This window comes from Corvus kubaryi, unplaced genomic scaffold, assembly GCF_017639235.1.
Source record: "Corvus kubaryi isolate FWS band 111438036 unplaced genomic scaffold, C.kubaryi_AGA036_p1.0 37308, whole genome shotgun sequence".
Taxonomy (NCBI): domain Eukaryota; kingdom Metazoa; phylum Chordata; class Aves; order Passeriformes; family Corvidae; genus Corvus; species Corvus kubaryi.
This window is the reverse complement of record NW_024581096.1, coordinates 21,229,956-21,255,126: the sequence shown is the minus strand read 5'-3', so window position 1 is coordinate 21,255,126 and position 25,171 is coordinate 21,229,956. Positions and strand designations below refer to the sequence as shown.

At 44.9% G+C, this 25,171-nt stretch overlaps 1 protein-coding gene across 1 annotated transcript in view; it reads left to right on the top strand.

The window, feature by feature from the left end:
• The window catches only part of LOXHD1 (lipoxygenase homology PLAT domains 1), a 122,448-nt gene that overhangs the window by 7,516 nt on the left and 89,761 nt on the right, over positions 1–25,171 (top strand). The window contains exons 3-11 of the mRNA XM_042028789.1: positions 7,242–7,340; positions 9,030–9,178; positions 12,129–12,252; positions 13,952–14,202; positions 15,966–16,101; positions 19,521–19,681; positions 20,000–20,086; positions 22,658–22,793; positions 24,604–24,758. Coding sequence (XP_041884723.1) covers positions 7,242–7,340; positions 9,030–9,178; positions 12,129–12,252; positions 13,952–14,202; positions 15,966–16,101; positions 19,521–19,681; positions 20,000–20,086; positions 22,658–22,793; positions 24,604–24,758 — 1,298 coding nt within the window. The remainder of the gene's footprint in view (positions 1–7,241; positions 7,341–9,029; positions 9,179–12,128; positions 12,253–13,951; positions 14,203–15,965; positions 16,102–19,520; positions 19,682–19,999; positions 20,087–22,657; positions 22,794–24,603; positions 24,759–25,171) is intronic.

The window sequence follows — 25,171 nt, the reverse complement described above, 5'->3', positions numbered from 1 at the left end:
AAACCACAAAAAATGCACAGAGCCCTGAAAGGGGATACAGAAAAAGATTTGTAATTCACATAGAGAGAAAAGATTTTGGAGAGGGAAGAGTGTGTGGCTGGTATATAGATTTCTGTGTACCCAATATAAAACAGAGAGTACAGCATGTTTTTGAAGACATGTGATAACTTTGACTAATTATGTCTATATTTGGAAATTAATTCAGCTATCAGTTTTGAAATAAAGTAACTTTTTAAAAAAATCTGATTTATTCAAAGCAAGACTGAGGTACAGAGCTAACAATACGACTTTTGACAATACCGTAAAATTATTTCACTCTTATTTCTGAGCAGATGTGTTTAACCCAAGAGGATATTCTCAATCATTTCTTCAATTTTGATAATAGCAGATCTGGGGAAAGCAGAAAATGGATATTTCTTTTGTGAAATATTTGCTGCTTTTTATTTATTTTTTTTTTTAAATGGTCTCCCACCCTGGGGCTGAACTAATGAAAAATAATGATAAATCTTGGAGAATTAGACGAACAAGGATTTCTGCACCACTGTCACAAGGTGGGTTGCCCTGTGCTAAGCTCCATGCTTCTGCAACTAAACCACTATTGTCTCCTGAGCAAGGTCGTTTAAAGCTCACTTCAAAAAGTCATCATTACTTTGAAGTCACAGTAGGAACATCAGTTTAGCATATCCTACAAGCAAAGCCTCCTGCATGTGGTAGATTGCCTCTCACAGGCTCTGCAGAGGGAAGATCCAGGCTGAATCCTAATATATTAACTGTTTTGGTGCATGCTTTGGTTTCATGTAAGAGCTGCAGAAAATGGAGGTGAATCTCATGGTCTCTGGCCTGGGTGGGGAGGCCAAGGGACAGGATTCATTATAGGAGGGGCATGAGACAGTGGCTGGGTTGATGCCATATTTGGCAGAGAAACATAATCATGGAGTCACAGAATACCCTGAGTCCACACAGACCCCATGGAACATTGAGTACAAACTCTGGCCCTGCACAAGACAACCCCAAGAATCCCACCCTGTGCCTGAGAGCGCTGTCCAGATGCTCCTTGAATCCTTTCCTTTTCCCATGTGTTGGGGCTCCTAGAGTGACAGCAATAATATCTCTTAAGAACACACTTTTAGAGAGCTCTTGTGAGATTAAAGAAGTGCTGAACTGGGGTCAAGCCAGCACTGCATCTTTAGTGCTGCCTCTAGTGACAGGAACCTCGAACCCATGCAAAGGCTCTTCAGCATTTCTCCCCTGCTAACACTGTGTTTTGGCAGAGGTGCTCAGGGCCAAAAGCCATGGAATCATAGAACGGTTTGGGTTAGGAGGGGCTTTCAAAGGTCAGCTGGTCCAACCTCCTGCAATGAGCAGGCACATTTTCAACTAGCTCAAGGCACTCAGTGCTCTCTCCAATGCAAAAGTCCTACTTGTCCAGCACCCCCACGCTCCAGGTGTGCTTGTAATCTGCATTTCCAGTTTGAACCCTTGGATAAAGATGCTTTCCCCACCTCTGAAGGCACAGCTCATTAATAAATGTAGCTGTCAATTACCCTTGAAAGAGATTAATCATTTTTTAGCTCTAAACCAACCCTTTGAATTCAATGCTTTTCTGAATGGGAGGAAAAAGAAGTCTTCTTTATCTGCACATCATTGCTTTGTGAAAGAGCAGGACACAATTTTGAGACAGAACTGGCTGCTGGTGAGCTCAGCAGAGCCCCTCTGTTTTTCAGGGTTTGCTTTAGGCTCTAATTATATTTTGCTCTGTTTAGCTGCCTCTAAGGTCCCTGCTACAGTGTGACAGAGAGGTGTAATGGTTGAGCTGGGTGAGTTTTTCTCTCCACAGCATTTGCAGAGACTCAGTTGCTGGATACACAAGAGCAGCAGAACACCTCCAACCAGAAGGTCACCAGAAGCTCATCTAGAAAGAGGTTGTTTTATCCTGATGGGATGAGCTCTCTGCCAGGACAAACAAGAACTAAATTCAAATGTTTGCTGTGAATCAAGCGTGTTGGGAGGCCAGGTCCCAGCTCTGTGCCCTAGCCATAGGCTGTCTGACATTTTAAGGATGCTCTGACCAAGAACTCTGTCACGGAGGAACATGCTGTCAGCAGTGGTATAAAGGAGCTTCCACTTTGACAGTCCTTTCCATCAAGAAGAGGTTTTGTCAGACAGTTCCTGGTGGGCTGGAATGACTGACTCAATCTGACAGGCAGGAACCAAGGCATACGGATATTAAACCACCGTCCTGAGCTTGTGCAAGGCTGTGGCAGACTCTGGCTGAAATTGTACCTTGTCTGCAGGTCCAGGCGCCTGCCTCTTCCTCTAGCAACAATTCTTTTCACACTAATCACAAAAGTATTTCTGTTCCAGCAGCAATTCAGAGACAGTCACAGTGCCTCTCCCCTATCCACCCCATCGCCTTCCCCCCCAGCCCCTTCCCAAATCTGCCTGCTCAGTGCTAAGCAGCACAGGATGGATCTCAAACACTGCGACTCTCAGGAATGCTGTGAAAACAGAAGGATAATTGCTAAGAGTTGCCTTATGAGAAGAATCCATTGCTGCCTACGGCTCGGTTCCTTGCTTTTAACCCCACGTGCTTTGCCTGTGAGGGCTGTGACATTTCTCAGATATTGGATGCTGCTGCCCTGCTCCGCGGTAGGTCAGGCGCACGGGAGGCAGGCATGGCTGGGAATTCACTGTGCCCCGCAGGAGGTGATAGCCCTAGGTAATGAAGCACAGCCAGCTTGGTTTTCCTGCCCAAATCTTGCACTCCTGCTGCTGGAAACTCAGCAGATGGTGTGTAAGCACACTATCTAATGCCCCAAATAATAGTAGCTACAAGTTTTCTTCAGGCAGTTCCATCCTATGGTGCTTCAAGTGACCATGATATCATATTGCTAAATAAATGACATTAACAGATGAATATCACACGGCTGGACAGTCAGCTGCAGCTCGCAGGTGGCAGGATTTGGCTGGGATATGTCCATGCATTTTCTATGGCTGGAGGCAGGACAGAGGTTTCACAAGTGCACCCAGGGTTGTTCAGTCTGGGTAAAAACGTTTCTGGGTGGTGTATGGGGGTAATGCTGTAGCTGGGATGGAGACGGCAGTGGGGATAGCCTGGATGGGGAATACTGGGGGGTAGGAGAGCAGCAGCCCCATGCCCTTCATCCCCCAGGAGCAGTGTCAGGAGTGCATCACATTCACAGAATAAACCTCTTGGCTCTCAGTGGAGAGAACCTGACTCCAGCCCACAGAGCAGAATTAACCTTTCCTTTTGGCTGTTGAAAGCTGAGGCTGAGTTAATCAGTAGCAGACAAGCTGATTGACTGCCACTCCTCTGCTAAATTAATGCAGTAGGGTCACATCAGTGCCACCCCACTGTTTCCCAGAGATGGCATCCTGGCAATGTCTTCAAATGCAGACACACAACTGTAAAGAAAAGGAAGGTGCTGTAACCACATAGGGCATTTACACTTGTGCGTTGCAATGTGAAATTGGAAAGACAAGAGAAAATAGCTACTGCTCTTCCTACTGATTTTTTGTTAGCTGTTCTGCTCTTGGCATCTTGCAGTACGTGCCTCTGAAGCTGCTAATTTTGCTCCTAGGAAAGCTCCCCTCCCCGTGCCTGTGCTGCAGTGAGCCTGTGCACTGCTCGATGGAGGCACAGCTTTTACATTAGCATTTTGCATGTTCTCAGTGCTAGGAGAAGCATTCAGGAAAAAAAAATATCCAGGCAACATCTTGATCTGTGTTTTACAGATGAAGTCAGAGCCATGTATTGGGATTTAAAAAAAAAAAAGATAAGTGGGTATTTTTTAAAAGATGCTTCTGCCAGGGGCTTAAAGAATAGGGAACAACATCTACCCATGATCAAAATGAAGAGTGCTTGACTTATGGCAGATCTCTTCCTGGCTGCAATGAGAGCTTTTTCTTGCATGCTTTTAGCAGCTGAATCCTCACAGTCTTTTTAAGAGGCAGCATCCCTTTTTATTTAAATTGCTCATCCACCATGTCACTGTAAGATGTGCTGATGTACGAAGCACAGAAGGACCCCTGAGCAGCATGAAGAGTTCCTCTCTTTGCTGCAGCTGAATGTCAAATTGCTTAGAGAGGGAGAAAGTGCTGGCAAAAATTCAGCGTGGCTCAGGGTTTGCTTCCTGAAGATGGAGGAACTGAAATTTTTCTGAACGCAGACCTGAGGATCAGGTGTGGGAACAGGTTTGAGTGCCCAGTTTCAGGGTTGTTAAGATGGAAAAAATTAAAGAAAAGACCTGATGAGCACAGGCTAGGCATAACTTGTGAAGCAGGGATGTGCTCTGACCTAAGCCAAGGATCTCTAAGGCTCTTGAAGTAGTTTTGCCTACAGAAACACATCAGCATGGAAAAGAGCCATGCCAGGACACGTCATGCACCACAGCCTTGCTTATGGTTTAGGGGACAACCATAGTGAAGAGTGAAGTGCACAGTGCACAGTCCAAAGTGATGACCCATCCATGGGCCCAGGAGTCAGCTCTGCCACAGGGCTCTTGGTGCTGACACTGACAGCAGCATGGTTTGTGTACAGAGCCCTTGGGAGCATGTAGTGTTCCGAGCAGGAGGTCAAAAGATGTCATTCTGGACCTTAGATTTGACATACAGCCACCCTGAAAAACCTTTAAAGGTGTTTGATCTGGCAAGTAATTTCACCATTGTTTTCCTGGCTGGCTGATGTATTTCTGCAACAACCATACACGGTGTCCTTCCTGCCCTGTGTTTGGTGACTGCTCCTTATAGCTCTTCATGGAGTTGTTCTCTTCGTGTCTTCCTTGATGCTCTGCATGCATTGAGACATCCTTCTGGTCTATACCTGAGAGGCATAAAGCCTTATCCTGCAAGGGGAGTGTAAGTTCAGCCACTGTAGCTTGTCCTTTTGAGGATTCTGTTATCCTGTCAGGTTCTTCTGGCTCCCAAAAAGCAGAGTGGAAAATTAATCACTGACATCAGATTAAATATTCTAGAGGAGGTGCAGGGAGCAAAGCTTCTTGAAAAATGTGGTCTGTAATTAAAGATTGCAAGGTACAGTGGGTCAATTTTAGTTAGAGCAGCTTAGTGGCCAAGTGGGAGCTGTAAATTGCACCATCCCCATCCTTGGCTAATGCAAATGAACCCTTGGTGTTGGTATGTCTCTAGCAGGTTGTTAGAGCCCTGTGAACTGAAGCAAAAGTGTTAAAGAGAATCATTAAGGCATTTTCTCCCTTGTTGGAGCCCAGCTCTCTTTTCCTCTTTCTTGTTATTTAGTATTTATTGCAGTTTCATCACTATTATTTTATTTGCCATGGCATGTTTTGCGATGGGGCACCAGGGATGTCAGCTCGATTTTTAGCTTTTTCCTAGCACATTCATTAAACTGTGACAGGTGATTTTCCCTTCTGTTTGGGCTCTGCCCTTGTAGGCCTCACCCTGGGTTCTGAGAGCATCGTTGTAATTCAGAGGGTGGTCCAACAGCCACTCCTCAAACGTTTGCTCTCACGTCCTCTGCCTCAGTGGGAGTATGTGCACCAAGGCCTCTATTAATTAATAGTTAAAAATTAATTTAAAATAACTTTTAATATGCATTGATTATGGTGGAGGAGATGGGGGATCTACATCTGAGTGGTAACCCAGTGTTGGTGATGTTCCATGGTTCCTGAGAAAATGCATTTCTGTAGCTGGCTGGGAAAACCAGGAAAGATTATCCCCTAACTTGGCACGTGCCAAAGGGAAAAAAAGTTGCAAACCAAGAATCGTGGTTAATGGTTGGACTTGATGATCTTAGAGGTCTTTTTCAGCATTAATGATTCTATGATTCTGTGGTGCACGAAGTTTTATTTTTGCCAAGGATCTGTGTGTGGGGTCACCTGTGCACTTGACCCTTTCACAGAAGCAGTGTGCCCAGGACTCAGAAACACAGAAGTGACCATAGCACAGAGGTTTCAGTATCAGCTACCCAGGGCTCAGTAACAGGAACTCTGTTGAGGGCTTGTATGACACCATGTACTGTTCAGTAGCAGATTTTGCATTAGTTTTCTTCTGTTTTGCGTCTGCTGCCTGCCTCCAGCACTCATTTTTCACAGAAGATATGGCACAAAGTGTCTGTCATGGCTGTTTTCTTGGAGGAACAAGGTAGTCAGGTGACTTCTGTGGTACATTTCGAAAGTTGCTTGTATTTGGCCCAAATAAAGTCACACTGAAGGTCACGGGAGCTTTCTCTTTGGTTCCATAAGAAACCGAGCTCACTTTTGCTGTCCCTGGGAGCCAAGTGAGTCCTGCCCTAATCCATCTGGAGAACTTGCTTCTCAAACTCACTGACATGACGTGTGAAATGCATACGTGGTGTGCCTAACCCATCCGCGGGGTTTTTGTGCCACAGATGATGTATCTTCGCAGTGTCACAGCTCCTGGGCTTTATTCCTGTTTCTTCATTAAATAAAAAAGACTGGATGACTGGATTTCTTTTTTTTTTTTAAAGAAAGGGTGGCCACCTTCACATTTTTGTTTCATGCAGCATGACTAATATTTCAGACGGTCAGAGAATGTTTTGGGTTCATCCAGTTCCACTCCCTGCCATGGGCAAGGACACTTTCCACTAGACCAAGTTGCTCAAAGCTGCATCCAGCCTGGCCTTGGGCATGCCCAGGGATGGGGCACCAACAACTCTAAGCAACCTATGCCAGTCCCTCACGACCCTCCCAGTAAGGAATTTCTTCTGTATATACAATCTAAATTTCTCCTTTTGCCATTTGAATCCATCACTCCTTGTTCTATCACTATGATATTATTTCCTCAAAATACTTGCTTAGTATAAACTAAACTGCCAAAAAAGCTCTAGGACAGAACTGAGATCAGAGGGGTCAGGCCTGAGCTTGTGCAGACTCTGTAACTCATCAATGTTTGGAAAAAGCAAAACTGGTCCATAGGTCTGAGTTCATTTAATGCCATTGTAACCACACCAAAATTTTCACTTTCTCTTCTATTTCACTCTTCAGTGTCAAGGCCAGGAACTGAGTGATCTGTCCTCTTACCCTGGGCAGTGAACACACAGTGTCAGAATCCTGCCTATGGATTTTATTCCTCGCGTAGGGAAGGGGGTCATTGTACCAAAAGCCATGGTTCAGACCATGCTTTCAAGACGGCATCAGCGCAGCCTGCATTGGTCTGTAATGTTATGTTTTGCATCAAACCACTGAGTTATTAATGTACTGGGATTTCTGCCTTCCTCCTTGCAGTCAACAAATACGTGGTCCGGGTTTTTACTGGTGAAGTCAGCGGCAGTGGAACAGATGCAGATGTCTTCATTAATATCTTCGGTGAGAAAGGAGACACAGGTATTCAAATGCAAATCATTTCCTAAAATATTTCCTCCTGCTCTGCAGGCCTGTGATCTGAACAACACACACAGGCAACCTGGCAAACACAGAATAATTTGGCTGAATGAAAGGCACAACAAATGGCGGCATTAGCTCTGGGGGCCCTCACATCCACAGCTCCTGGAAGATGCATCTGCAATGCAGCAGTTGTGGCTGGGTGTGGGCATGACTCAAGCTACCTGCCATTTAAAAAAGCAAACTCTGTGAAAATGCAGCATAAACCACCAGGAGAAAGCAGTGGAGTGAGTGCCAGCCCACTGAAGGGTCCAACACCAAAGTGTATTTACAGTGAATGCAATAAGAGATGTGGGTCTCATTTTCTGGGTACCTGGATGGATAATGACCTCCCTTCTCTGTGGCAAAGGTGGTGGCTGAGCCTGCTTGGCCAGTTGTAAAAATAATCTAAGCAAGGTTTATATTAGTTCGGTTTAAATAGGTTTGTTTTAGAATTATTGTAATTGTTTTTAAATGCAGATTGTGCTGCAACAGTGGTCTGTAAACTTTAATTTAGTTTTTAAAAATTTAATTGAATAATATTAAAAGATGTGCCCAAACCAAACTCTATGGGCCATGGACAGAAGTGGCTGGAGATTCCTGAAGATTTCTAGAACCAGGGAGTAAATACTCTCTTCTTCTACACTGCACCTATCCTGTCAAATTCAAGAAATAATGATGTTGTGTCTGTCAAGTGTCCTTGAACAGATTAAAAAACCTGGTGGATAGGGCTCATCTTTGATTAATCCTCCAGAGTTTTACAAGGGGGTTTATCTAATCTCACCGAAGACATCCCAAAGTGGGAGTCTGAATCTTAGCTGGGTGTCCAGGCACTCTGTCATATCCACACAGAGAAATAACACCCCTAGAAGAATGATTCATCCCCTCTAAGGTAAGAGGGATGAGTTGCCCGCTGACCTCTTTCTCTGCACTGGTGCCTTGGGTGGGTTTCATCCCACTCACAGCCCCACTCACACAGGCTGCAACCGGGGGCACAGCTTTAATACTTTTCATAAAGGCAAACCCCTGTGAGATCAGGAAAAAGCCAACAGCCCTGGCTGGGTCCTAATTTGAAAATATATCCTTCCTCTTGGATACAGCAAAGAATACTGTGTCCTGAAATGTCAGAATCTGCAGCTTGTGACCAAAGTATTTCTTGAACAGTTTGGAGATTTTCAAAGACAGTAAAAATAAAAGGGAAATGTGGTAGTATATAAAAAAAAAATTTTAAGAGCCATCTGGATATATATTTCTGAAAGCTCTGGGAGCTGTAAGTAACTGTGACATTAGAATGGAAATACTGGTCTTTTGTGTGCTTGAGAAAAGGTACCTTTTTTATTAGAATATAAAATACTCTACCTTTGCCTTGAATCCTGGGTGTAGAGAGCTGATATCTGGGGAATATTTGATTCAGTGATGACATTCCTAAATATTCCTTCACTTACAAACACACATATGCCAGTAACCCTTTCCTCCTTGGAGTTATTATTTGTTACTTATTTGGGGGTTTTTGTTGGTTTGTTTTTTGGTTTTTTTGGAGGGGGAGGGGGGGCTGTTGTTGCGGTTTGTTTGGTTGGTTTTTTGTTGGGTTTTGTTGTTTGGTTTGGTTGGTTTGGGGGTTTGTTTTTTTTTACTTTTTTTTCCCCCCTTCAGGTGTGAGGAAACTGGACAATGACAAAGACAACTTTGAAAAGGGAGCAGAAGACAAGTTCACGCTCGATGCTCCAAATCTGGGAAAATTAAGGAAAATTAATATAGGGCATAATAACAAGGGTGGCTCTGCTGGCTGGTTCCTTGAAAAGGTTAGTTACTCCTGAGACATCCAACATAAGCATCTCATGGGCTCAAAATAGCTCACCCTCTCAGTGGTCTGGTACCAAGAGATGTAAGGATAATTGCTGATGATACAGGTTACTGAGGACACAAATCATTTCATTCTGTTGACTTAACTCATTACCATGGCCATAAAAATACCAGAGTCTGAGAGTTATCTGTTAGGTCCGTTCACACTGAAAATTTGCAGACTCATAGCTTGCCCAAATTTAAGTGATTTATCATTGGCTCAGCAAAAGAGATATGCCTGCCACAAAGACCCCTTTCTTCTCATTTTAAATTCCTGCTATGGGGTAGGAAGGTACTACAGCTTTTAGTGCAATGGTTGAAGGAGTATTTTAAAAGGAGAAATCTGTGACTCTTCCTGCTAGTCTCATTTTTTTCCCCCTGCTGATGTAGTTTTACACAGCTGGCTTTAATCCAGGGAAGACCTGACCCCATATTTGTAAATCCTCAGTGACAGGATAGTCTGATGTATTACAAATGCAAGTATTAGCACATGCTTCTCCACCATCACCACCACTACACAATGCAGGAAAAGTTACAATGTTGGCTGTCCATGAAAAATGTGGACATCAAAAACAGAGTAGTTGTGCTCAAAGTAACAAGAAGTGAGGGGGGAAAAACTACAGAACCTCATTCTTACATCACAGGTGTAATGACACGATTTTTGATGAGGTTGGTGAGGTTGCCCAAGTCCCAAAACCTGGTGTAGTGACTACTTGCAGCCAACACACCACCCCTATATTCTGCCATGAGCCTCCAAGATGTTTGTGATTAAGTAAAAAGCAACTTCCGCCTTGCAAATTCAGATGAAAAGTTGGGGAACTGAGCTAAAATAGCTCTGTTATTCTCTACTGGTTTTAGGTGTTTTTCTGTACTTTGGTACAATACTTGGACAGTCTAGTGTTGTCACTTCAGGATGAACCTGCTCTCATGTTTCTTACGTTTTCAGAGTGGCTTGTACTCAGAGATGGATTTCCACCTCTAAATGTAAGAATAAACCCACTAAAAGGAACCCAAAGAGGATCAGCTGGTAGAGAGACATCAGAGTGTTGATATTTCTCCCAAATCTCATCTATTTTAGTCTCTAACACTCCAGCTCTCTCATGCTGACAATCCCAGCCCTGGCAGACTGCTGTCTGTGACTGTGGAGGTACAACAGGACTCAGGAGTGCTACAGGCAACAGCACGGTGTGGGATGAGTGACAGGAGGGGAAGCTCTGATTCCCAAAGAATGGTTTCATAAATTTATCAGAAAAGACAGATTTCAGATTCTCCCTCATTGTTGAGAAAATTGTCAAGGGCTTTCTATCCATAATAGTGATTTTTTTTTTCTCCCACTGTGACATAATCCACGCAGAGGACTAGAGATTTTGATTTCTTCTCTTCTGACTGAAATTCTTCAGCACTCTTCTCTGCTGGTTTAAAATACTATAGTAACTCTATGGCAGAATTCAGGAGTCCAGCAGAAGATATTGGTAAGAAATACCTCCGCAGGAGGTGCAAAATCTAGTCTAATATTAAAGGGGAATAATGTTCCTCAGCTTGTTGGGGTAAAATATCACAGAATCCTAGAAGAGTTTGCTTTGGAAGGGACCTTACAAATCCTCCTTTTCCAGCCCCTGCCATGGAACCTGCCACTGGAACCTCCCACTATCCCAGGCTGCTCCAAGCCCCGTCCAACCTGGCCTTGGACACTGCCAGGGGTAGACACAGCTTCTCTGGGCACCCTGTGCCAGGGCCTGCCCACCCTCACAGACAGCAATTCCTTCCCAATATCCCATCCAGCCCTGCCCTCTGGCAGTGGGAAGCCATTCCCTGTGACCTGTCCCTCCATGCCTTGTCCCCAGTCCCTCTGCAGCTCTCCTGGAGTCCCTTTAGGCCCTGCCAGGGGCTCTGAGCTCTCCCTGGAGCCTTCTCTTGTGCAGCTGAACACCCCCAGCTGTCCCAGGCTGGCTGCAGAGCAGAGGGGCTCCAGCCCTGGAGCATCTCGGTGGCCTCCTCTGGACTGGCTGCAGCAGCTCCAGGTCCTTGTGCTGTTGTTCCCCAGGGCTGGGGCAGCTCTGCAGGTGGGGTCTCCCCTGAGCGGGGCAGAGGGGCAGAATCCCCCCTGCCCTGCTGCCCACGCTGGGGATCAGCCCAGGGCACGGGGGGTTCAGGGGCAGGGCAGGTCCAGCTCTCCCCCACGGCACCCCCAGGTCCTTCTCCCAGAGCTGCTCTGCCCATTCTCTGTCCAGCCTGTCTTTGGATTTCCCCAATCCAGATGCAGGACCTTTCACTTGGCTTTGTTAAACTCCATGATATTTGCACAGCTCCACCTCACTGGTGGTCCAAGAGCCAAATCCTTCCATATTAGGAACTGTTTCCTGCCACAGGGTTTTAATCGCTGCCCTTACAATGGTTCCACCCTGGAATAACTGACTGGGATAAAGTGACATTACTGTGTCATACGAACTCATCTGATGGTCTGGATTTGCCCTGGAATTCCCAGGCATTATTTTATAACAAGGCTCTAAAGCAGAGAGAGAGAGAACACAGTCTGTTCCCAAAGCAGAACAAAGAGCTGTCGCTCAGCTGATGGAGAACAGTAGCCAGCAAACAGGCTCTGGAGAGAAGGAAGACAGGCCAGCCAGCTGGTCTTGAAAGCAGAGACATCTGGTCTCATACACTGCGAGAGATGCAGAGTGGGTTCACTGGATAAAAGAAAGAAAATAAAAAAGCTGGGTTCTTACTTACTGATTGTCTGAAAATCTACCAGCACTAATTAGGGAGTGGAGTGGGATCTGCTTGAGTATTGAATATTTTAAATACCGAGTGAGAGTGTGTACATTAAGCTTCTGCTCTTCTGCCATCCCCTTGTGTAAAACCTTTGCTTTTCCCACAATATTCTTCCACGTGGTGTCTCTTTTCTCTCAGGTGATCATTGAGGACATTGGCAATAAATGTGTGTACCAATTCCCGGTTGGACGCTGGTTCGCTTTAGATGAAGATGACGGGAAAATACAGAGGGACATTCTTGTTGGGGGCACTGAAGCCACAGGTAAAATCACGGGCCAAATCTGTGGTGGGAAATGGGAAGTTAAGGCTATTAGCCATGTTTTCTTTAGAAGATTGAAAGCCTTATGCTCAGGGAGGCCTGCAGTGAAGCACCTGCTGGTGACAGGTTGTTTTGTGTGAGGATTCCTGAACTGCCAACACATTTCCCACCTCTGTGTCACACCTGTGAAGCTGTGCAGGACCTACATGCTAGTTTATCACCTGGTGTGCCTGGACAAGGGGCTGATGGGCAGAGGATGAAAGATAACAGTTTGTACCTTCAGCAAACTGCTCACCAGCACTCACAAAGTATTTGTTATTTCCAAAATCGCGAAGTGGTGAATAGGGTACTGCAGTGCTGAGCTCTAAATCAGTCTTTTTTATTACCCAACACGGTTAAAGCAAAGACTACCAAAGTTTATGTCTCTGTTAAAAGAAACCTCAATGTAAAGTCCATAAAAGAACTTGTCACAAGGCAGAAGATTATTTGCATAGTGTTCTGCCTGTATTTATGTAATAGCATGAAGGCAAACAATGTGATGATGCATGTAGCAACTCTACTTTACTTCCTTGTATGGTCTTCAACATCTGCAGTCCTCGTATTTCCCCCTTCATGTGCATGAGGAAAGTGGTCTGGGTGCAGATCACTCACTGCAGGATGCTTGTTAGGAAAAATTAAGGGAAGAAAACTGAAAGAAACATAATTCAATCCCAAAAATCTTCCTTTATCTTTTACCATTCATGACTGTGTATTTTATTTTCCTGCCCTCAGGAGTTTTGTTGAAGATATATCAACAGTAAAGCATGCTTGAGTACAATTTTTAATGTAAGTTTCAAAGGGACAAAGTTTTTAAAGAGTGAGCTCTGATGTTTTTGCTTCATCCCAAGTCCCTATTGAAATTTCTGTCTAATTTAATCAAAAAACTTGGCTTAGGCCTTGACTATTTTCTACCTGCTGTTGAAGTGTTTAGGTGTGTATTTAATGCCATGAGACAGGTTTAAGATATGCTTTTCTGTGAGGTAAGACTTGTGGGAAGAATTGTTTTCATTCTTAGACCAACAGTTGGAGATAGAAAAAAACCCCCAAGGACACTTTTATGTAAATAGGTTTCTTTTCAGAAATATTTTTCTTTCTCCCAGCTGGGCTGATACCTCTCCAAAACCTTGTTTTGCTGAGATCTGTGGGTTCTCACAGTGACTGTTCAGGTCCTGATGGCTTCAGCAGCATTATAGGCTAAAAAACAAATAATCCCAAAGCTTTCAGGGTTTTGTGATGCTGCGGATCTTGCCACCACTGTTTAAAGCAATACTTCTCCATCCTCTCAGCATTCTCTGACATATTTGGTGCTTGGTATCTCTCAAAATCAAATTACTTAGTTGCCAATTCAATTTTTTTGCTTTTCTTCACCTAATCAGCACCACAGAGTGAATAAACAAAGAAAACTTTTTTTTTCCTTTGGGCCATGTGACAGGGAGTCTGTCACCCCGAGCCTGTTTCTTTGGCACACTCTGAAGGTAGAGGTGTATTTCTCAGAGTTTTGTGGGGGACAAAAACAAATGAGGCATTGCACTGTGTGTAACTCAGAAGCTAAAATAAACCACTGGGAAATCAATAGTCTCCAACATAAATCCAGTCAAAATCATAACTCTCAGACTCTTTTCCTCCCTTCCTTTTTCACCAACCAAATTTGTGCTTTCTCCAGGCATTGTGTACAATGTGGCTGTAGTGACGGGGGATATCAGAGGAGCTGGCACCAACTCCAAGATCCACGTAATCCTCCACGGCTCCAAAGGCTTAAAGAACAGTGGGAAGATTTTCTTGGAAGGAGGTGAATTTGAGCGTGCCAGGACAGACCTCTTCAACGTGGAGATAGCTGCCCTTCTCAGCCCTCTCAGTAGAGTAACCATTGGGCATGATAATTGTGGCGTCAGTTCTGGATGGTTTTGTGAGAAGGTGAGACTAAATTATCATAAACTCATGGAATCACTCAGGTTGGAAGAGACCTCTAAGGTCATGGAGTCCTACCACTGGGCCAACTCTGCCAAGAGTTTTGTCTGCAGGCAGCTGTCAGACCTGCTTCCCATTCATAACCTGACCCCGACAACCCAGTATGGTTTAAAAATAAATAAATAAATCTGCTTTTGTTTGGAAGGCAATACCCCTGGTTTAACAAGTCAATATTATACATCATGCATGGGAGCAGCTGATTGCCTCAAAGACACGTTAGATGCATAAGTCAATCACTCTCTAATTGGGTTGATTGCCCCTCTGCAGTCACAAAGATAGAGATTATTGTTTGCTCAGCTCCAAAAGCACCTTCAGATGTTCGCCCAAGGGGCTGGACAGAAATGCAGCCTTGGATTGTGCTGAGCATTTCAAAGTTATCATCTACGCTCAGACTTCCCTGAAGTTTCTAGATGCTGCTCTGGAGGCTCAGAAATAATAATTTTAAAAACCCCCAAAACCCAATAGAAAGTGGCTGACCACAGCTGTTACTGGGAGGCAGTGTTGAAATATGCGATGTTGTTACCCAACAACTGTATTTCTTTGGGAAGAATTCTATGCAGCAGTGGGGGAAGATGTTGGAAAATTCTTCTAAGTTTAGCACATAGCGTGTGATCCCTATATCCATGGGTAATGTTTGCTTTTGTACCATCCAGTGCTTAGCACACATGCCAGAGATTAATGTGGCCTTGTGTTAACTCCCTACATCTGTGACTAATAAGTTTTGTGCCAGCTAACGCTTCCTTGTTTGCTTCCACCAGTGATTAATATGTACTGGTAGATATCTTAGTTTTGAGAAAAGAGATGGAGCACCAGAGCAAAGAATGATAAAGAGAAGTGCATCATAACCTGAACACATATTTGAGATACCCTCAAGGAAAGAAGTTTCACCAGAAGATCCAGGACCACAAGAGGGAATTTTGAGGAATGGGATGCTCCCAAATGACCACCAAAAATCCTCAAAAGACCCCTACTCATATCCAAATAACTTCATGGAAATAATAAGCCTATATTCACGTATACAGGGAGTATAATGAATATGCAATAGAAATGTGACAAATGTGTATTAGTTTCATGTGTATAGCCTGGTCTGTTTGGTTGCTGCTCATGATTTGAGGTGAAATTCCCATGCATCCAGCATTGCTAAGAAAGTAATTTCATCTTTTCAGCCCAGCAAATTGGTTGGAGAGTTTATTTCCTGGTTTTTGGTGACAACACTAGATCATGTACAAGGTCAGCAGGAGAAAATGGGAGGTCAGAGAGGAAGGGATGCCTACCCTGAAGCTATGAGGAAATTCAGTTTTTCTGGCAAGCAAAATCAGCTTAAGATGAATGTTTTTGAAGGGTTTTTGTACCCTGTGTTTTCTGCAGAGCCCTTCCATGCACTGGCGTGGTGCAGGGCCTGTGCTGCACGCTGACTGCTGCAGCCACCCTGACTGCTCCCATTCCCTTCCCCTCCTGGTGTTTCACCTTGTCTTGGTTGACCCATTGCGATGTACTGCTGAAAAAATGGGAATAACAAGACAGATGGGTCATAGCTGTACTCCAAATTGGGATTTGTGCAACCAGTCTGGTTCAAATTGGTCCAGAAAAGCTGATTTTGAGAGCAGCACCAAGGTCTCCAGCTCTGTAGTTTAAGTTTTCGGTGTCGAGGACCTGTGGGGTGCCAGTAGCAGAATATTCGAGCTCACTTTCGCAATCTCTTTTTCCAGGTGGTGGTTTACTGCCCGTTCACTGGGATTGAGCAAACCTTCCCATGTGGGAAGTGGCTGGATGAAGATGAAGGCGATGGTCTCATTGAGCGGGAACTCTATGAAATGGTCTCCCTGCGCCAGAAAAGGCTGAAAAGTAGGTGCAAGTGTCCAGGAGCCTCCAGTGGCCATCACCCCTCCTCCCACAAGCAACATCCCCCTGAGTGTCACCTGAGTGAAGGTGGTCAAGGAGAGGTTCAAGTGGATTCAGTCACTGGATCATAAAATATTTTGGGTTGGCAGGGACATTTAAAGATCATCTAATTTCAACCCCCTGCCATGAGCAGGGACACCTTCCATTATCCCAGGCTGCTCCAGCCCCGTCCAACCTGGCCTTGGACACTTTCAATGATGCGAGAGTCACAGCTGCTCTGGGCACCCTGTGCCAGGGCCTCCCCACCCTCACAGACAACAATTCCTTCCCAATATCCCATCCAGCCCTGCCCTCTGGCACTGGGAAGCCATTCCCTGTGTCCTGTCCCTCCATGCCTTGTCCCCAGTCCCTCTGCAGCTCTCCTGGAGCCCCTGCCAGGGGCTCTGAGCTCTCCCTGGAGCCTTCTCTTCTCCAGCTGAACACCCCCAACTCTCTCTGAGCCTGTCTTCAGAGCAGAGGGGCTCCAGCCCTTGGAGAATCTTTGTGGCCTTCTCTGGACTGGCTCCAGCAGCCCCACATCCTTCAGATGTTGGGGCATGAGTTTCAGCTTTGAACATATTGCTTTAGGGGAGTATAAAATTAAACTCCTACAATATTTTGAAGAATTATACTCATTTTCTTAAGGTGCAGTGGGCTTAGGGCTGCCTCAGTCATCATCTTACCTTTGGAGCCAAGCCAGGCTATGTTTCCTATCACTACAGAAGCAAAGCTTTCTTATTCTAGATGGAAACAGAACCTAAATATAATAAGGAGACAAACCTGGTCGGGGGGCGGAAGAGGGGGGAATGGGAAGAAGAACAAAACTCTTCCTGCTGACTTCCTGCTACTTTTATTCCTGACCTTAGGGAAATAACAGGTGTCAGCCCTGCCCAGCTGCTAAACTCGCCTCCCGAGGCAGGCGTGTGCTGGATGCGGAGCCTTTTCTCTAGAGGGAGGCAATGGCACACGTTTGCTGGGAGGAGCTGCTTGCTCCGTGCCGCGTGGGCATGTTCATCCATCCACACACACTCCGCTGCCTGGTTCTGCACCAAGCCAAACACAGTATCGCTGCTGCCCGGCCTGCGCCGCTGCCCATGTGTAAACAGAACGTTTTAATTAGGGTAATAGACATGGTTTAATTCGAGAGTGCTTCGGGTGGGCTCCTGCTTAAGCAGCAGTTCATTTAAATAAGCTTTATCTAAATGTTAGTCGGAGTTATAACCACATTGCACCTCCAACGCGGTCCATTTAGCTAAAGCATCTGCAACCTTTAACCCCCTATTATCAGCTCTGATTGTTATTGACAGGCTAATTCCCTCACCACTGCAGTGCAGGAGATAGGCAGAGAGCATTAGCCTTGAGAAATCTGTGACCTTTAGCTGCCAGATTATAGAAGTGTAAGACTCGGAGTTAGAAAAGGCCTATTATGTCATCTCGCCTATCTCCCTGTGCATACAGGACTCTCCCTTTCTGTAGAGATGATCAAAGCTGGGTTGAACTTCACTTGGGGTATCCATGGTGAAACGTCTCCCAGCACTGCATCCAGAAGCTGCTCCCACAGCAGATTGCAGCTCCATATGTAGCTTGTATTTATTCTTTTTTATTTTTTATTTTTTATTTCCTCCTCTCCTTATCTTGAATGTTATCCTGGAAACTGTTGTGCCGGGTCTAGTCCTCCCTAGTGTTTGTGCCCTGGGGAATATTTGCCCTGGCCCTGAGAATTTCCAAAGTGCCTGGATACCTTGATGTGAAAGGATGGGAAACCGGGGGATGTGCCCAGCTAGCCCTGGGAGGATGATGATGGGTATCTGGGGAAATGCCTGGCCTTCTCCTGCAGTTGCAGCCCTATCTCACCCACGTCTCCCTGTGTGGTTTCTCCCTGACAGCCCTCTATCAGCATTTAATCCTGGTACATGGTCCCATTTCCCCCTCCATGCATGCTTCACTCCTCCTTTCCTTCAGCAAGAGGTCAGGGAGGCCAAACCAGACAGATGAGAGCAGCCTTTGGTGTCTGGATTGCACTTGCAGTTTTTCCCCAGGGAGAACAGGCTGCTCCATCACATGCCATCCACAGACTTTTCTTTGCTTCATTTCTGCTCATCTAAAACTTGCCTGTGCTTTTCACAGAGGAGTGGTCATGAACATTTTGTATATTATTAAAACAGGGACAAAACTTTTTCTGAGAGATCCCTCTTCCCCTCATTTTTTTTTCAGTAGCCCTTGTCTCTTTTTTATACAGTCAAACACTGAGTAGACCAGTAAAAATCTAATTTATATGCATGTCATCATATTTTTATATTCCATTCTGGGCTCTGAAGGTCAAGCCGTGCTGGTGTGGGCTCGGGCATACCGAAAGGGTTAGCAATTCTCTCATTAAGATTTGTTAATAATTCAGCTGATGTCTGAGTGAGGAAAGAAGGCTGTTCCCTCTCCAGTAGGTGCTGCAAGGCCTGCAGAAGCGACACTCATTATCATCAAGAAGGAATGCAGATGAGGGGCTCTTTAGAGGAAATAATGTCACCTTTATAAATGCAACAATATTCTGGTATGAAAACAGATGTAAAGTTGCTGCAGGTGGACTGGACTTACAGTTAAAATGTTGGATGAAGACTTGAGATAAAAATCTTGCAGATTGGCCACAATCTTAGGGTATGTCATGTAGTATAAGAAAAAGTGTTTTAACTCCAGTCATGTCAAATTTAGACATTTAAATAATTTAAAACATTTTGGAAAATATCTTTACACTGCTCTGAGCATGTTTGTCCCACATGATGCAGCCTCACCAGGGATGGATACCTGAGTGGGGTCTGAGAATGCAATAAGCATTTTGGGGATAATTAGTCCTGTCTTGGAAGGCTCATTAACTCAGGATGAGGTGATAACATGTCTGTGTCTGACCCCTCCTTGTTCCAGACAGAGAACAGACAAGTTTTTAGGAGCTATCTGGAGCTGCATTGTACCGTGCACAAGTAACGGGAGTCTCCTTCTCACTGACAAAAGGAAAGATGAATATTTCCCTGACTTTATGCTCTTTGAAGCTTGAGTTGTAGGTGTTTGACAAGTGAGCTGAAACTACAGGGCTGGGTCACACCCCTCCATTACCCTCTTAGTAAAGTAAAACAAGAGAATATGGTTCACCTGAAAAGTGGTAGTTTATGTTTTTCTCATTTTCTTTTAAATGAAATTGCAGAATTAAATTCCAACCTCATTCCTGTACCTCATGCAGCAGCTGATTATGTTTGTGCAAAAAAGGATGAAAGGTCTTTGCCTTCCTTTGTCCTGTCTCTCAGCCTACCAGGGGAAACAATGAGAATTATGTCTTTCACCAAGTCGTCCTATAAAAATTACTTTTTAAAACAAGTATCTTGAACCTTGCTTTCTAGAAAACCCCTGGTCTCTGTGGATCTGGACAAGTGACATCAAAAATGCAGGAACAGATGCCACCATCTTCTTCCAGATTTATGGAGACAAGGGGAAGTCAGATGAGATGAAGCTGGACAACAATTCAGACAACTTTGAAACTGGACAGACTGACAAATTCATGGTATGAATCCAGTGCAAGTGGTAGATTTGGCTTGGTATTGTTTTCCAGGGCTCTGCTTCAATCCTGGGCAGAAAATAATCAGCACAATATTTTTACTCCATTAGATCTTTCTAACGTTGAGGTGAAGTCACTCTGTTTGGTGGTGACGCAAATTATTTACTTGCCTATGGATAGGGCTTGTTTTCTCAAAGCAGGGAATAGGCTCATGTTTTCGACTTCTCTCTGATTTAGCTCTTAAAAGATGTTCAGAGGTGCCCTTTGTGTGCGTGCTTTGCTGACTTACAAAAATGGATGTTGCACCTTTTTTCCCATTTACAGATCGAGCTTCCTGATCTCGGCACCTTTTATAAGCTTCGGATATGGCACGAGAAAAGAAATCCCTTTGCTGGCTGGCATCTGAATAAGGTGAGGGGACAGCCAGGAAAGGTAGACCTGGGAAGCCAGCCTGGTGGCAAAGGTCTGCAGTGCCAGTCCTGGTCTCTGCGCTCCCCACCTGGCAGCTGAGCTTGATGTCCAGTGCTCAGAGATGCCTGCCTTGTCAGAGGACAAGATAAAATGGAATAAAGTTGCACCAGGAAAGGTTTACATTGAATATTAGGGGAAATTCATAGACCAAAAGGCATGTCCTACCCTGGCCCAGCTGCCCAGGGCAGTATTGGAGTCCCCAGTCCTTGAGGGGTTTAAAAGCTGTGTGGTTGTAGCACCTGGGGCAGTGGTGGCCTTGGCACTGCTGGGTGAACAGTTGACTTGATGATCTATCTTAGAGGGCTTTTCCAACCCAAATGATTGGGTGATTCTGTGTGCGGGAAATGAGAGCAATGGGAAGAGGCAGCTTCCAACAGCCCAGACTGATGGTGAAAATCCCATTTTCCCACCCTTCCCTTGTCAGGCAACTGAAGTACCCATGTCACTGCTACCAGGGCTTTTTCCTTGCTCTTCAGAAAACTTCCTATTTGTAGACACCACTACTGTACAGAAAGGCAAACCCACTCCTTCTATGGCTTATTTACACTGCTCATAACAAAAATACTGATTCCAGCAGAGATTGCACAGTGGAGCATCCCCTGAAGTGCTGACAGTTCACCCCCTGTTATGGGGGATGAACTCTTGCAGGCTGGAGGAGGCCATGGGGACTGTGCAGAGGAGAGCAGCCCTGTGCTGCGTGGGAGATGAGAGGGGTGGCCTGCTTGATCTTCACTCACATGTCCTTTGCACTACCAGCATTGATTACCTTGCTGTCACCCCTCACCTGGATTGTCTGGACAGCAAGTCCATCTCTAGGCTTCACCCCTACTCCTCTTGAACAGCTTGGATGGCACTCTCTGCACTTAACAAAACACACACTTTGCTCTGCATCTGTAAAGAAGAGTGTTGATAAATCACAGCTTACCCCTTGGAGCTTTCTCTTGTTCTCCTCTAATGTGCTTTGACAGATCCTGTTCTCCTGCATTGTCATGGAGCTGTGAAGCCAACACCCATTTCCAGGGGTAGGAGGGCATCAGGTGCTGCTGTTGTCACCATATGGTGGGAGAAGGTGTCTGGCTGTAGTCCTTTATGACAAAGCAATTGCTGGTCAGACCTTGAGCTGCTGCAATCATCCCTATCAGCTTGTTTACTTGCATGATGAGCAAGAATGCTTGTACCTTCCACAGCTATATATTTCCCTCTGGTATCTTATTTTCCTGCACAAAAATTATGTTCAGGAAGGACAAGATGTAACTTAGAGTGTGTCTAGGATTCCCTTTTGGCCAAACTGTCTAAGTAAACCTGGTTAAAATGCATGAGATGCATTGAGGTTCTTATGGTTGGACTCATTTTAGGCCTTTTTCAACTTAAACGATTCTATGATTCTATGACCTTACGAAAATCAGTCTGTCCATATACACCCAGTCTGATGTTTTCTGGATGCATCAGGCTCATGGCACGTGAATTCCATCACTTGTGCATCTATTGTAGTGTCTAGGAAATTAGATGAAACCTGAATGATGCTTTGTTCCAGTCCTCACACATTTCACGCCTGGTTTGCTTCATGTCAGGTCAGGCTTCAGTTTCCTACCACAAGAACATAGAACAGCCACACTGCTCAGGCCAGAAGTCCCTCTAGCCCAACATCCTCTCTCCCATGTCACATAAGGTCATGATTACAGAAGTGTGAGAAAAGGACAAGCATTTATGATACTTCCTCCTAGCATTCTTTCAGGTTTTGACTATTTCCAGTTGGACACTTACTTCCTAAACAGATCTATCAAACAGAAAGCATTTAGCAGGTTTTTTTCCTGTTTTTAGTTCAAAGTTTCCAGCCTCCCCTTGAACACTTAAACTTTCAGCAACCTTAATAGCTTTTGGCAAGGACTTCACAGGCTGACTGTGTCCTTTGTTTTTATGCTTAGAACTTTGTTCCACAGGCATCATTTGCTGCCCTGTATTTCTTGAGGCAGAAGAGGGAACAGCTGACCCCTCTCTGCCTTCTCCGTGTCACCTGTGATTTTACAGACCTTCATCATACCCTTCCTTTACACACTTCAACAGACAACTGCACACCACCTCCTTATTTGCTCACTACTCCTTTGGAAGATACTGCAGATATTTTTTCAGGGTTCTTTCCATTTTTTTGGTTTTTTTTTTCCTCACTGCACTGATTCTAAGCAGCGAGAACCAGCAGCATAAGCCCCATCCACAATTTGCTCCTTGGGGCTATAGAGTGGCACATGATGAGCCATTTTCAGAGCCACAGAATCCCTCAAAAATTCCTCAGCACCATGGAGTGATTGGAGAAAGGAGGAATGAAAAGCCATCAGCTGTGACAGACTTTGCTCCATGCAACACTACAGTGCACAAGTCAGACGGTCTCGTTATTAATGTGTTTTATTTCTCTGCTGCTACCTACTCTTGCCTCCCTGGCAAAAACCTGTCAGGATCTTGTTGCTTTTTTGCCTTTAAGCCTCTGAACTCATGCAGTGTTTTGGTTTAATGAAGGTAACTCTGCTGAAAACGCTGACAAAAGAAAAATACTCATTCAACTGCGGCCGCTGGCTAGATATAAATGAAGAGGACAATGAGATCGTGCGGGAGCTCCCTGCCGAGGGATCTCTGGTGACTGAAGTCATGCCAGGTGAGAGCCACAGGCTCTGTGCAGGGGCTTGCTTAGGACCTGAATAGAAAGAAAACCTCTTTGTGTGAGAGATGCACAGGCAGACCGATGCAATTCAATTAACTTCTCTTTCTGGCACTTTCTCTCTGCAGTATTTTCTGTGTGCATCATTAGCTGCATGAAGCCTGAGAAATCCCAGCCTTCTATTATTTTTTTTTTTCCTGGAGCAGATTTCTCTGTGGTGGGAAATGGGAGAGATCTGGACACAGCACAGTTGTTTCCAGTGCTTGGGTTTTTTTTAAGTTGTAAATTTTTTTCCAGTCTCCCTTAAAATGTGAAATGCAAGGTTTGAGGAATATTCATGGAAAGCAAGCTTAGCTGAAATGCAATCTAAAATTTGACAATCATATTTTGGGCTTTAAAGTTTTATTTAGTTATATGCAAATTTATGCAGCTGTATGTATAAATATATAGTAAATTGCACAGCACAGTAATGTGCGCATATGCATCTTTCAGTATGTATGAGCAATCCAAACTATTTATTCTTTTAATTGAACTGGAGATTTAATTAAGGAAAGCTACAGAACTTTGCCCTGGCTTTCTGAAGCGGCCACTTCTGCCTTGACCTTGTGTCACAAGAATTAAATCTTAGAGGGAGAATTTAGGAGAGCAGAACATCTCAAGGTGGTCAGTGGGATTTTTCACCTTTCCACCAAAGCACCCACACTCTGTAGACCTTGAGTCCCCCATTTTCTGAAATTTCTGGTTCTGGCACTGGTGATCTGCATGCAGTGGAGCAGTTTCTCAGAAGAGGAAGAGTAATTGTAATTGCAGATGTTATTAAAATGTAAATAAACCTGGTTTTGAAATGTATTTTTAATCAACTGTGGAGAGGGCAGCTTGAATCCTCACTCAGGCACTTTCCTGTGAGGTGAATTTGTGCTGAGCAGAGGTGAGATGCAACACCTCTGTGTTGGGCTTGCAGGTGGGTTTTGGAGGGAGGGTGGGAGCACTGCTTCTTGTCCTTTCCCCAATCTGGGAACAAGGGGACCTCTCTCAAAAGCTGGTCTGTGGGCTGGCTCTTTGTTGTGATATTTCTTCCTGGAAATACTTCACCCAATGGGGTGGGAGGGCAGAGAGGAGGGCGTGGTCAGGGAAGGAAGGTGGCAGATCAAAATCCACCCAGAAAAATCATATGAAGACCTTAAGGGTGAAAAGAAGGCAGGACAATCCTACCTCCAGCATAAAGTTTGGACTCTTGGAGGGATGATCGTGGGGGTCTTTTCCAACCTTTGTGATGTAATGATTTTATGGTTCTGTGATTATAATAGTCCCAAGGGAATGGGCGTAATTTGGCCTGTCTTGTCCCACTAACCCAACATGAAGAGCCCATTCCTCAGATCTCTGAGCATTCATTCCTTTCTAACTCATTTTGTCTGCCTGCCATGCCCCTGGGTGCTGAAAATGCTGTTTTCCCCACACATATTGCAAGATTCCCCACCCCAGGGCCATCTTGGGAAGGCAGAAGGGGAGGTAGCCGGACAGGGGCACTCCGCTTCCTGAGGTTTTCCTTGAAAGGGCCAGCATTTTTATGTCCTTGTTTGGAGGGCTTTTATGGGTTCTCTCAATGCTTCAGGTCTTCCTATTTTGGCTTTTCCCCCCCCCCCTTTTCCTGGTGGTAACATGAAGTGTACAAGTCAATACATCTGCAGAAGTACCAGCTGGAAGTGCGAACACTTAAAGTTAATTACAAGCCTGTCAAAAACACAGTAAATTTAAATGGCGATTAATGGCGTTGCCAGGATTGTTTCACTAATTTATGTCTCCCCAGTGATCAAATACCGTGTGACGGTGTGCACGGGCACAGTGAGTGGCAGCGGCACAGACGCCAACGTCTTCGTCTGCCTCATCGGCGACCAGGGGGACACAGGCGAGCGCGTCCTCTACAACTGCATCAACACCGTCAATAAATTTGAAAAAGGCAACGTAAGTTCACACAGCAGCACCTCAACACAAGGTTTTTAAAGCGTGTGATGATTTTATAAATTAATTTTTTTTTTTTTAATGTGTATTTGTACAGTCAGCTGATTTTTTTGCCAGCTCGGGCTAGGGCAGCAGGGAGAAATAAATCTTGTCGACAGAGCATCATAACAGGTTGCAGCTGGAGGGAGGCTTAGGTTGGGGACAGTGTGCCCTTGCTTGATGTATGCTCATGAAAGGGTCTCTTGGTTTGCTCCCCAGATAAGTTCTGACTGCTGAAATTGCATCTTCAGATTGGGGAAGGCTTCCAGGAAATCTTCCAAGAATAAAAGGGAGCCTTTTCCTTTCCATCTAATATAGCAAAAAATTTGGCTCCCTGGGGCAGAGGAAGAAAAAAGCATCGTATTTAATGTGAAAGT